The 13,963-nt window shown below is 41.0% G+C and overlaps 1 protein-coding gene across 2 annotated transcripts in view; it reads left to right on the top strand.

Moving 5' to 3' along the window:
- The window catches only part of LOC139750863 (target of EGR1 protein 1-like), a 123,249-nt gene that overhangs the window by 81,323 nt on the left and 27,963 nt on the right, over positions 1–13,963 (top strand). For both annotated transcript variants that reach the window (XM_071665665.1, XM_071665664.1), the window contains exon 4: positions 361–614. In XM_071665665.1, the coding sequence (XP_071521766.1) occupies positions 361–614 (254 nt within the window). The remainder of the gene's footprint in view (positions 1–360; positions 615–13,963) is intronic.

The following is a 13,963-nucleotide window of genomic DNA, read 5'->3' as shown; positions in this document are numbered from 1 at the left end:
TTTATTGTTTTTACTGATACATGATTAGAATAACTGCAGAATTTCTAGCACAGTACTGTCGTTACTCCTGAAGCTCATGTTGCTCTTTTTTCCCCAATCTGAGAAATCATCATTCATTTTTATTCTGGCTAGAATAACTGTAGAATTTTTAGCACAGTACCTGTCATTACTCCTGAAGCTCATGTTGCTCTTTTTTCCCCAATCTGAGATATCATCATTCATTTTTATTCTGGCATTGTCTCACCCTTGGTTTTCAGTATAATTTTTCAAGTGATACCATGTACAGTACAGAATGATCATGCAACTTTTCTTTAGATATTTTTTCTGATTGTAATTCATTGCTGTTATATTTTTTTGCAGAAAGATGAGGGACCAAATGTTCGGCACCTGTTTTCCACACTCTTGGAGCACCGAAAACCAGTAGTGATCCATAATGGACTTATGGACTTGGCATTTCTTTACCAGTCTTTCTACGCAGATCTTCCTAAGAAGGCAGACACATTTGCTGCAGATCTTTCTGACATGTTTCCCAGTGGAATCTATGATACAAAGTATATGGCGGAATTCCATCAGTCCATGCCAGCTACATACTTGGAGTTCTTGTACAAGAAAATGTATGAATATTCATAACGAGCATGCTTTCATACTAGACTACATTTTTGAAAACACGGAATAAGTGATGTGTGCTGAATGATTATTAAATGGTTGCTATGTTTGTCTGTATGTGATTTGAAACTATGAAAATGTCATAAATGTATATTTGTCAAAAGTTACTAAGGAGGTATACAGTTAAGGAATAAGCAACAGGACCAATTGGGCATGCATGTGAGGAGTAAAGATTAGGACTAATTTAAATTATAAGAGTAGAATAAGACCATGGAAAAGAATGAGTTTAGATAAGTGTAAGAAAAACTTATTTGTGAAAATTGTTGTTTCAGATTAAGTGGTAAAACGTTAGAGAGAAAGAAAATGTAGAGAAACTGTATTGAGTCGTTTAACCTTGAAAGGACAGCTTGAAATTTCTTTAGACCCCCTCCAGTGTTGCCCCTAAACTTTTTTTTATGCAGGCACTGGAAAAAAGTACATCCAAATGTACCTAATTCTTAAAGGCTACTTTGTATTAACTGAAAACCTTTCATAGGGTGAGATTATGAACATAAATTTATTTTTTGTTATGAAAGATTGTGATGGAAAATCATGAAAAAATCCAAACATACCACTTGTTTTATAATACATTTAATATGGAGGACAGATAAGATTCTGGGGAGTGGTGAGCTTTGCCAGTTACCACCAAACAATTGCCATGGTTTCATTTTTTCTTTGCAGTGGTTGGTAGTAGATTTTTTGGAGTGATAACCAAATATAAAAGCTATCTAAAACAAATTTATGATTGAAGCTTTCGCTAAGGAAATGTGTAAATATACATTTGAAGTTTTTCAAGGGTTAAATTGAACTGGCAAAAGAAGAAATGGGGATATTGGTATGGTAAGGTTAATGGTAAGATATGATGTATGTAGTAAGGTAGAAGAGACCATTAAAGGGGAGCTATGTTGGTCAATTAGAAGTTGTGTATAGTGATCAGTGGTATGTGGACATGAAGAAGCAAGACTTATGTTGAGTACTTGTAGAGAATGTGGGTAGCATCATAATGAAGGTAGGAATGTCCTTGATGATTAAAAAAAAGCCTGTGTACTTTTTTCAGTATAAAGGGTGTAAAGCATTTGTAAAAATTGCTTGGGAATATCTTTTAAACACAGTAAGGTTTATTGCAGGGTTGTGATAGACTGTATGGAAAGGAAAACTGAATTATTTATAGGAGAAATAGAGATGATTTGGGAAAGGAAGAGATTGGAAAGACCAGATTTATGCACAATTTTAGAGAAAATTTTAACCCATAAACACAAACATCATATGTACAAAAAATTTAGGTTTTCATATTTTGTTTCCTATCATTAAATGATAGGGGATAGGGTAGAAAGAATACTTCCCACATATTCCTCACGTGTCGTAGAAGGCGACTAAAGGGGATGGGAGTGAGGGGCTAGAAACCCTCCCCTCCCTGTATTTTAACTTTCTAAATGGGGAAACAGAAGAAGGAGTCAAGTGGGGAGTGCTCATCCTCCTCGAAGGCTCAGATTGGGGTGTCTAAATGTGTGTGGATGTCACCAAGATGAGAAAAAAGGAGAGATAGGTAGTATGTTTGAGGAAAGGAACCTGGATGTTTTGGCTCTAAGTGAAACAAAGCTCAAGGGTAAAGGGGAAGAGTGGTTTGGGAATGTCTTGGGAGTAAAGTCAGGGGTTAGAGAGGATGAGAGCACAGGAAGAAGTAGCAATACTCCTGAAACAGGAGTGGTGGGAGTATGTGATAGAGTGTAAGAAAGTAAACTCTAGATTGATATGGGTAAAACTGAAAGTGGATGGAGAGAGATGGGTGATTATTGGTGCCTATGCACCTGGGCATGAGAAGAAAGATCATGAGAGGCAAGTAATTTGGGAGCAGCTGAGTGAGTGTGTTAGTAGTTTTGATGCACGAGACCGGGTTATAGTGATGGTTGATTTGAATGCAAAGGTGAGTAATGTGGCAGTTGAGGGAATAATTGGTGTACATGGGGTGTTCAATGTTGTAAATGGAAATGGTGAAGAACTTGTAGATTTATGTGCTGAAAATGGAATGGTGATTGGAAATATCTGGCTTAAAAAGCGAGATATACATAAGTATACGTATGTAAGTAGGAAAGATGGCCAGAGGGCGTTATTGGATTACATGTTAATTGATAGGCACGTGAAAGAGAGACTTTTGGATGTTAATGTGCTGAGAGGTGCAACTGATCATTATCTTGTGGAGGCAAAGGTGAAGATTTGTAGAGGTTTTCAGAAAAGAAGAGAGAATGTTGGGGTAAAGAGAGTGGTGAGAGTAAGTGAGCTTGAGACTGAGTACAGAATGGAAAAAGGCAAGAACAAAGGACGTAAGGGGAGTGGGGGAGGAATGGGATGTATTTCGGGAAGCAGTGATGGCTTGTGCAAAAGATGCTTGTGGCATGAGAAGCGTGGGAGATGGGCAGATTAGAAAGGGTAGTGAGTGGTGGGATGAAGTAGTAAGATTATTAGTGAAAGAGAAGAGAGAGGCATTTGGACGATTTTTGTAGGGAAGTAATGCAAATGACTGGGAGATGTATAAAAGAAAGAGACAGGAGGTCAAGAGAAAGGTGCAAGAGGCGAAAAAGAGGGCAAATGAGAGTTGGGGTGAGAGAGTATCATTAAATTTTGGGGAGAATGGAAAAAGAGGCTTTGGAAGGAGGTAAATAAAGTGCGTAAGACAAGGGAACAAATGGGAACTGAAATGAAGGGGGCTAATGGGGAGGTGATAAGTAGTGGTGATGTGAGAAGGAGATGGAGTGAGTATTTTGAAGGTTTGTTGAATGTGTTTGATGATAGATTAGCAGATATAGGATGTTTTGGTCGAGGTGGTGTGCAAAGTGAAAAGGTTAGGGAGAATGATTTGGTAAACAGAGAAGAGGTAGTAAAAGCTTTGCGGAAGATGAAAGTCGGCAAGGCAGCGGGTTAGGATGGTATTGCAGTGGAATTTATTAAAAAAGGGGGTGACTGTATTGTTGACTGGTTGGTAAGGTTATTTAATGTATGTATGACTCATGGTGAGGTGCCTGAGGACTGGCAGAATGATTGCATAGTGCCATTGTACAAAGGCAAAGGGGATAAGAGTTAGTGCTCAAATTACAGAGGTATAAGTTTGTTGAGTATTCCTGGGAAATTATATGGTAGGGTACCGATTGAGAAGGTGAAGGCATGTACAGAGCATCAGATTGGGGAAGAGCAGTATGGTTTCAGAAGTGGTAGAAGATGTGTGGATCAGGTGTTTGCTTTGAAAAATGTATGTGAGAAATACTTAGAAAAGCAAATGGATTTGTATGTAGCATTTATGGATCTGGAGAAGTCATATGATAGACTTGACAGAGATGCTCTGTGGAAGGTATTAAGAATGTATGGTGTGGGAGGCAAGTAGTCAGAAGCAGTGAAAAGTTTTTATCGAGGATGTAAGGCATGTGTACGTGTAGGAAAAGAGGAAAGTGGTTCTCAGTGAATGTTGGTTTGCGGCATGGGTGCGTGATGTCTCCATGGTTGTTTAATTAGTTTATGGATGGGGTTGTTAGGGAGGTGAATGCAAGAGTTTTGGAGAGAGGGGCAAGTATGCAGTCTGTTGTGGATGAGAGAGCTTGGGAAGTGAGTCAGTTGTTGTTCGCTGATGATATAGCACTGGTAGCTGATTCAGGTGAGAAACTGCAGAAGCTGGTGACTGAGTTTGGTAAAGTGTGTGAAAGAAGAAAGCTGAGAGTTAATGTGAATAAGAGCAAGGTTATTAGGTACAGTAGGGATGAGGGACAAGTCAATTGGGAAGTAAATTTGAATGGAGAAAAACTGGAGGAAGTGAAGTGTTTTAGATATCTGGGAGTGAATTTGGCTGTGGATGGAACCATGGAAGCGAAAGTGAATCATAGGGTTGGGGAGGGGGCAAAAGTTCTGGGAGCGTTGAAAAATATGTGGAAGTCGAGAACGTTATCTTGGAAAGCAAAATTGGGTATGTTTGAAGGAATAGTGGTTCCAACAATGTTATATGGTTGCGAGGCGTGGGCTATAGATAGAGCTGTGCGGAGGAGGGTGGATGTGCTGGAAATGAGATATTTGAGGACAATATGCGGTGTGAGGTGGTTTGATCAAATAAGTAATGAAAGGGCAAGAGAGATGTGTGGTAATAAAAAGAGTGTGGTTGAGAGAGCAGAAGAGGGTGTTTTGAAATGGTTTGGTCACTTGGAGAGAATGAGTGAGGAAAGATTGACCAAGAGGATATATGTGTCAGAGGTGGAGGGAACGAGAAGTGGGAGACCAAATTGGAGGTGGAAAGAGGGATTGAAAAAGATTTTGAGTGATCAGGGCCTGAACATACAGGAGGGTGAAAGGCATGCAAGGAACAGAGTGAATTGGAACGATATGGTATACAGGGGTCGACGTGCTGTCAGTGGATTGAACCAGGGCATGTGAAGTGTCTGGGGTAAGCCATGGAAAGTTGTGTGGGGCCTGGATGTGGAAAGGGAGCTGTGGTTTCGGTGCATTATACATGACAGGTAGAGACTGAGTGTGAACGAGTGTGGCCTTTGTTGTCTTTTCCTAGCACTACCTTGTGCACATGCGGGGGGAGGGGTTTTCATTTCATGTGTTGTGGGGTGGCGACGGGAGTGAATAAGGGCAGACAGTATGAATTATGTACATATGTATATATGTTTATGTCTATTTGTGTATATATATGTATGTGGGAGATGTATATTTATGTATATGTGCATGTGTGGACGTGTATGTATATACATGTGTATGTAGGTGGGTTGGGCCATTCTTTTGTCCATTTCCTTGCGCTACCTTCCTAACGCAGAAGACAACGACAAAGTATAATAAAAACTAATTAAATGAAAGAAATACTTGTGAAAGTAAAGAATATGTCGAAAAAGCTGAGCTAACATAACTTATATGGCCATAGCATAGTTCTAAAGTTAACATGTAAAGTCCTGAGAGAAAGATGACAAAGTGTACAAAGAGGAGGAGGAAGAGTAGAGGAATGAATCTGTGATGCAAAGTCAATAATGACTCATCACATACTATGAAAGAAACATGTAGAAAATATAGTATATGCAGAAACATGTGATCTAACATATGGCCAAGAGATTGCCGTCAAGGCAGTGTGCAATTTCCTTGGTGGGTGGTATGGAAGAGGGGTATGAGTCTCATGCCCTACACTCGTAATTGATACTTATCACTTATTTCCAGAAAACAGTAGTGTAAGCACCTATAGTGGGTAAGAGACTTTTTATATCTATACACATATCAAAATGTTAGCAACTTGGCTGATACATGTCTAGAAAAATGTAGGGTTTGTGTGACAACTCTTGATGCAAAAGGGTTAAATAGGAAGCAAGATTGTACAGTTGGGAAAAAATCTGTTACCATAGAAATCATTGAGGTCTGCGTACTTTCCACAATTAAATCTCTTTATATCTTGTCTAAATTCTGCTCTTTTAATGGCCTCATTTACCACATAGTTAAACCTGAGCATTTCATGATAATTTTTTCCATTTGGTACATCATATATTGTATTTTCAATGTCCATGGTAGTATATGTAAAAAGATGTAGCAGTGAGAATGTATCTGTCCCTCTCATGCTGGTGTGCTTACTGATATGTTGGTATATGAAATTCTCCCACATACATTCCTAAAAACCTGTGTCTCCATGACTCCCCATCACCATAAGAATCCACATTCCTTAGTCAATCTCTTTATAATTAAAATCCTCTGTTAACAGTACTTTCTTGTCTGTGAGAAGTGAATGTTTTACAACTTCTCATACCATTCTTATTATTGTTCCTTCATTGTTTCTTTGTTTCTTTCATACTTGTTTGATGTCTCTTGCATTAGCAAGGTAATGCCAGGAACAGATGAAGAAAAGGCCTCATTTGTTCACATCCATTCTCTAGCTGTCATGTGTAATGCACGAAAACCCGGCCCCACAGAGCTGTCCATGGTTTGCCCTAGCTGCTTCATATGTCCTGGTTTAGTCCACTTACAGCACATCACCCACTGTATACCACATTGCTTCAGTTCCTTTATCCCATGTCCACCTTTCACCTTCCTGCATGTCTGGGCACTGAGCACTACATCTCATTCACTCCATCCTTCCATTCCCATTTCTGTCTTCCCCTTCTTGTCCCTTCCACTTCTGACAGATATATCCTTTTTGTCAACCTCTCCTCTTTCATTCTCTCCATACATCCATATCATCTCAGCACACCCTTTTTAGCTCTCCCAACCATACTGCTCTTATTGCCGTACCTCTCTTACCCTGTCATTTCTCACTCAGTCAACTTTATCATTTTTTAATCATTTAACCCTCTTCACACATCATATTGTCCCAAAACATTTCGTTTCCCCAAACATTCACCCCATTCATATATTCTTATCTATAGCCCATGCCTTGCTCCCATACAACACTGTTGGGACTACTATACTTTTAAACATACCCATCCTTGCCTTCCCACTTATTCCTCAATGCTCCAAGGACCTTTGCCTCCCTTACCCACCCTTTGACTCATCTCAGCTTTCAAGGTTCATTTGCTGCAATATCCACATTCTACTACCTCCAAGTTCTCTCCATTCAAATTCCCATTCCAAATGCCCTGCCTCTTTGTACTGCTAAACCTAATAACCTTGTGTATTTTCACATTTACTCTCCCAAACTCTCAAAGACAGAATCCAGTTTTTTGTTTTCCACTTGAATCTGCCAACAGCATCATGCTTTCAGCAAATAATAACCAACTCACCACCTAAGTAACCCCTACCCTTCTCCCCAAAACCCATGCCTTCACTTCCCTAACTACCCCATCCATGAACATATTGAACAGCCATGGTGACATCACGTACCCTTGCCAGAGACCCACATCACTTGGAAATACTCATCCTTTTCAACAATACTCACACACATCTTACTTTCTTGATAAAAAAAATAATCTTCATGCCTCTAATGGCTTTCCTTCTACATCATGTATTCGTAACACCTTTCACAAAGCCTCTCTATCAACCCTGTGTTTTTTCCAGATCCATACATGTCCATACATGGCACTCATGAATATTTTTGTTTCTTTTAAATTTTTTTGCATACATTGTGCAACACAGCACCTGATCCACATGTCCTCACCTTTCCTGAAACCAAATTGTTCTTCCCCATTCTGGTGCTTTGTCCATACCACTACTCTTTCCAAATAGCTTACCAGGTATGCTCAAACTTATACCCATCTAATTTAAACATTCACCATTGTCCCCTCTTGCCTTGATATAGTGGCATTATACAAACATTCATCAGTCCTTATGTGCCTCATCATGATCCATGCATATTTTGAAAATCTTATCCAGTCAACAACACAGTCACTCTCTTTTCTATGAAAATTCACCTGCAATACCATCCACTCCAGCTGCCTTGCCACATTTCATCTTAACACTAAGCTTTCATCATCTCTTTCACTTTTCACTTGCCACGACTCTCACTTTGCATACCTCACCAACTTAATTTGTCATCCCATCATCAAGCACAATGAACAGTCCTTCAGTTGAAAGTACTCACTCCATATCCTCTTCACCCCATTTTTGCCTAGTTCCACTTCCCCATTTACCCCCTTTACCAATGTTCATTCTCGATTAATATGGGTAAAACTGAAAGTTGATGGAGAGAGGTGGGTGATTATTGGTGCATATGCACCCGGGCATGAGAAGAAAGATCATGAGAGGCAAGTGTTTTGGGAGCAGCTGAATGAGTGTGTTAGTGGTTTTGATGCATGAGACCGGGTTATAGTGATGGGTGATTTGAATGCAAAGGTGAGTAATGTGGCAGTTGAGGGAATAATTGGTATACATGGGGTGTTCAGTGTTGTAAATGGAAATGGTGAAGAGCTTGTAGATTTATGTGCTGAAAAAGGACTGATGATTGGGAATACCTGGTTTAAAAAGCGCGATATACATAAGTATACTTATGTAAGTAGGAGAGATGGCCAGAGAGCATTATTGGATTACGTGTTAATTGACAGGCGTGCGAAAGAGAGACTTTTGGATGTTAATGTGCTGAGAGGTGCAACTGGAGGGATGTCTGATCATTATCTTGTGGAGGCTAAGGTGAAGATTTGTATGGGTTTTCGGAAAAGAAGAGTGAATGTTGGGGTGAAGAGGGTGGTGAGAGTAAGTGAGCTTGGGAAGGAGACCTGTGTGAGGAAGTACCAGGAGAGACTGAGTACAGAATGGAAAAAGGTGAGAGCAATGGAAGTAAGGGGAGTGGGGGAGGAATGGGATGTATTTAGGGAATCAGTGATGGATTGCGCAAAAGATGCTTGTGGCATGAGAAGAGTGGGAGGTGGGTTGATTAGAAAGGGTAGTGAGTGGTGGGATGAAGAAGTAAGAGTATTAGTGAAAGAGAAGAGAGAGGCATTTGGACGATTTTTGCAGGGAAAAAATGCAGTTGAGTGGGAGATGTATAAAAGAAAGAGACAGGAGGTCAAGAGAAAGGTGCAAGAGGTGAAAAAAAGGGCAAATGAGAGTTGGGGTGAGAGAGTATCATTAAATTTTAGGGAGAATAAAAAGATGTTCTGGAAGGAGGTAAATAAAGTGCGTAAGACAAGGGAGCAAATGGGAACTTCAGTGAAGGGCGCAAATGGGGAGGTGATAACAAGTAGTGGTGATGTGAGAAGGAGATGGAGTGAGTATTTTGAAGGTTTGTTGAATGTGTTTGATGATAGAGTGGCAGATATAGGGTGTTTTGGTCGAGGTGGTGTGCAAAGTGAGAGGGTTAGGGAAAATGATTTGTTAAACAGAGAAGAGGTAGTGAAAGCTTTGCGGAAGATGAAAGCCGGCAAGGCAGCAGGTTTGGATGGTATTGCAGTGGAATTTATTAAAAAAGGGGGTGACTGTATTGTTGACTGGTTGGTAAGGTTATTTAATGTATGTATGACTCATGGTGAGGTGCCTGAGGATTGGCGCAATGCGTGCATAGTGCCATTGTACAAAGGCAAAGGGGATAAGAGTGAGTGCTCAAATTACAGAGGTATAAGTTTGTTGAGTATTCCTGGTAAATTATATGGGAGGGTATTGATTGAGAGGGTGAAGGCATGTACAGAGCATCAGATTGGGGAAGAGCAGTGTGGTTTCAGAAGTGGTAGAGGATGTGTGGATCAGGTGTTTGCTTTGAAGAATGTATGTGAGAAATACTTAGAAAAGCAAATGGATTTGTATGTAGCATTTATGGATCTGGAGAAGGCATATGATAGAGTTGATAGAGATGCTCTGTGGAAGGTATTAAGAATATATGGTGTAGGAGGAAAGTTGTTAGAAGCAGTGAAAAGTTTTTATCGAGGATGTAAGGCATGTGTACGTGTAGGAAGAGAGGAAAGTGATTGGTTCTCAGTGAATGTAGGTTTGCGGCAGGGGTGTGTGATGTCTCCATGGTTGTTTAATTTGTTTATGGATGGGGTTGTTAGGGAGGTAAATGCAAGAGTTTTGGAAAGAGGGGCAAGTATGAAGTCTGTTGGGGATGAGAGAGCTTGGGAAGTGAGTCAGTTGTTGTTCGCTGATGATACAGCGCTGGTGGCTGATTCATGTGAGAAACTGCAGAAGCTGGTGACTGAGTTTGTTAAAGTGTGTGGAAGAAGAAAGTTAAGAGTAAATGTGAATAAGAGCAAGGTTATTAGGTACAGTAGGGTTGAGGGTCAAGTCAATTGGGAGGTGAGTTTGAATGGAGAAAAACTGGAGGAAGTGAAGTGTTTTAGATATCTGGGAGTGGATCTGGCAGCGGATGGAAACATGGAAGCGGAAGTGGATCATAGGGTGGGGGAGGGGGCGAAAATTCTGGGGGCCTTGAAGAATGTGTGGAAGTCGAGAACATTATCTCGGAAAGCAAAAATGGGTATGTTTGAAGGAATAGTGGTTCCAACAATGTTGTATGGTTGCGAGGTGTGGGCTATGGATAGAGTTGTGCGCAGGAGGATGGATGTGCTGGAAATGAGATGTTTGAGGACAATGTGTGGTGTGAGGTGGTTTGATCGAGTGAGTAATGTAAGGGTAAGAGAGATGTGTGGAAATAAAAAGAGCGTGGTTGAAAGAGCAGAAGAGGGTGTTTTGAAGTGGTTTGGGCACATGGAGAGAATGAGTGAGGAAAGATTGACCAAGAGGATATATGTGTCGGAGGTGGAGGGAACGAGGAGAAGAGGGAGACCAAATTGGAGGTGGAAAGATGGAGTGAAAAAGATTTTGTGTGATCGGGGCCTGAACATGCAGGAGGGTGAAAGGAGGGCAAGGAATAGAGTGAATTGGAGCGATGTGGTATACCAGGGTTGACGTGCTGTCAGTGGATTGAATCAAGGCATGTGAAGCGTCTGGGGTAAACCATGGAAAGCTGTGTAGGTATGTATATTTGCGTGTGTGGACGTATGTATATACATGTGTATGGGGGGGGGGTTGGGCCATTTCTTTCGTCTGTTTCCTTGCGCTACCTCGCAAACGCGGGAGACAGCGACAAAGTATAATAAATAATAAAAAAAAAAACGATGTTCTTATTTGTTTTCTTGTTTTTCTCTCAGTTTAACTTCCTTCCAAAACATTTTCTCCCTGAAGTTTCTGATACTGGTTCACCCAACTCTCTTTTGCCCTCTTTTCCAGCCCCTGCACCTTCTTGACCTCCTGCCACTCTCGCTTGTATTTCCTCCAATCACTCACTTCCCTGAAAGTAAGACCCATGCACCTTTCTTTCTTCTACTATTAGCTTAATTTTGTCATCCCACCACTCAGTACTGTTTCTCACATACCCACCTCCCACTTTCCTCATGCTAGATGCATCTCTTGCACATTTCAGAATTACTTCCATAAATACCTACCAATCTTCACACACTCCCCTAGCTTCATTGACTCATCTTTTGTCAATCTACATTCAATGTCTCTTGGTACCTCTTTACACAAGCCTATTTTCCATGGTCACTTACTTTCACCATACTCTTCTCACCCTTATCATTTCCTATTTTCCGAAAGCCTTTACAAATCTTTACCCTTCCCTCCACCTAGTTATGATAAGACATCCCACTATCTACCCTTCTGAACACATTCATTTCCAAGAGTCTCTCTTTTGCATAGCTATCAGTTAGTACTAAATTTATTAATGCCTGCATACCATTTTTTTTACTCACCCATGTGTACTTATGTATGTCCTTCCTTAAACCAGGTATTCCCAGTCACTGGCCTTTTTCTGCACACAACTCCACAAGCTGCTCAACATTCCATTCATATTACTGAATATCCCGTGTCCCCCAGTTATACCCTTAATTGTCTTATTACCCACTTTTGCACTCAGATCACAACCATCACCAAAACCTAAGTTTTCTCATCAAAACTACTGACACACTCAACGAGTGAATATCGTGTGTAAGACAAGAGAACAAATTGGAACATCGGTAAAGGGGGCAAGGGAGGAAGTAGTAACAGGTAGTGATGAAGTAAGAAGGAGATGGAGTGAGTATTTTGGAGGTTTGTTGAATGTGTTTGATGAGAGAGTGGCTGATATAAGATGTTTTGGTCAGGGTGGTGTGCTCAGTGAAAGAGTCAGGGAGAATAGTTTGGGTAAGAGAGAAGAGGTAGTGAAAGCTTTGTGGAGGTTGAAATCCATTAGGACGGCAGGTTTGGATGATACTGCAGTGGAATTTATTAAAAAAGGGGTGAATGTGTTGTTGATTGGTTGGTAAGGGTATTCAGTGTGTGTATGGATCATGGTGAAGTGCCACAGAATTAGTGAAATACATGCATAGTGCCATTGTACAAAGGCAAAGGGGATAAAGGTGAGTGTTAAAACTACAGAGGCATAAGTTTGTTGAGTATTCCTGGGAAATTGTATGGGAGAGCATTGACTGAGAAGGTGAAGACATATGCAGAGCATCAGACTGGATAAGAGCAGTGTGGTTTCAGAAGTGGTAAAGGACATGTGGATCAGGTGTTTGCTTTGAAGAATGTGTTTGAGAAATACTTAAACAGATGGATTTGTATGTAGCCTTTATGGATCTGGAGAAGGCATATGATAGGGTTGATAGAGATGCTCTGTGGAGGGTTTTAAGAGTATATGGTGTGGGAGTTAAGGTGCTAGAAGCACTGAAATTTTTTTTCCAATGATGTAAGGCATGTGTAAAAGTAGGAAGAGAGGAGAGTGATTAGTTCCCAGTGAAGGTCGATCTGGGGCAGGGGTGTGCAATGTCCCCATGTTTGTTTAACTTGTTTATGGATGGGGTGGTTAGGGAGGTATTTGCACCTGCAAGAGTTTTGGAGAGAGGGGTGAGTATGCAGTCTCTTGGGAATGAGAGGGTCTGGGAAGTGAGTCAGTTGTTCGCTGATGATACAGCTCTGTTGGCCGATTCATGTAACTGCAGATGGTGGTGACAGAGTATGGAAAAGTGTGTGAAAGGAGAACGTTGAGAGTAAATGTGAATAAGAGTTATGTTGTTAGGTTCAGTAGGGTTGAGGGACAAGTTAATTGGGATGTAAGTTTGAATGGAGAAAAGTTGGAGGAAGTGAAGTGTTTTAGATACCTGGGAGTGGACTTAGCAGCAGATGGAACCATGGAAGTGAGTCACTGGGTAGGGGAGGGGTCAAAGGTTTTGTGAGCGATGAAGAATGTGTAGAAGGAGAGAACGTTATCTCGGAGAGCAAAAATGGGAATGTTTGAAGGAACAGTAGTTCCAACAATGTTATATGGTTGCGAGGAATGGGCTATAGATAGGGTTGTACAGAGGAAGGTGGATGTGTTGGAAATGAAATGTTTGAGGACAATATGTGGTGCGAAGTGGTTTGCTCGAGTAAGTAATGAAAGGGTAAGAGAGATATGTGGAAAGAAAAAGAGCAGAAGAGAGTGTGCTGAAATGGGTTGGACATATGGGGAGAATGAGTGAGGAAAGATTGACAAAGAGGATATATGTGTCAGAGGTGGAGGGAACAAAGAGAAGTGGGAGACAAGAGGATATATGTGTCAGAGGTGGAGGGAACAAAGAGAAGCTGGAGACCAAATTTGGAGGTGGAAGGATGGCGTGAAAAAGATTTTGAGCACTCGGGGTCTGAACATACAGGAGGGTGAGAGGTGTGCAAGGAATAGAGTGAATTGGAACAATGTGGTATACCAGGGTTGACATGCTGTCTGTGGATGAACCAAGGCATGTGAAGTTCTGGGGTAAACCATGGAAAGGTCTGTGAGGCCTGGATGTGGATAGGGATCCGTGGTTTCAGTGCATTACATGTGACAGCTAGTGACTGAGTGTGAATGAATGTGGCCTTTTTTGTCTGACTTCCTGGTGCTACCTTGCTGAAGCAGGGGGTAGTGACGCTTGTTTCATGTGGG

Source organism: Panulirus ornatus, chromosome 10 (assembly GCF_036320965.1).
Source record: "Panulirus ornatus isolate Po-2019 chromosome 10, ASM3632096v1, whole genome shotgun sequence".
Taxonomy (NCBI): Eukaryota; Metazoa; Arthropoda; class Malacostraca; order Decapoda; family Palinuridae; genus Panulirus; species Panulirus ornatus.
This window is presented reverse-complemented; position numbering and strand designations above follow the sequence as displayed.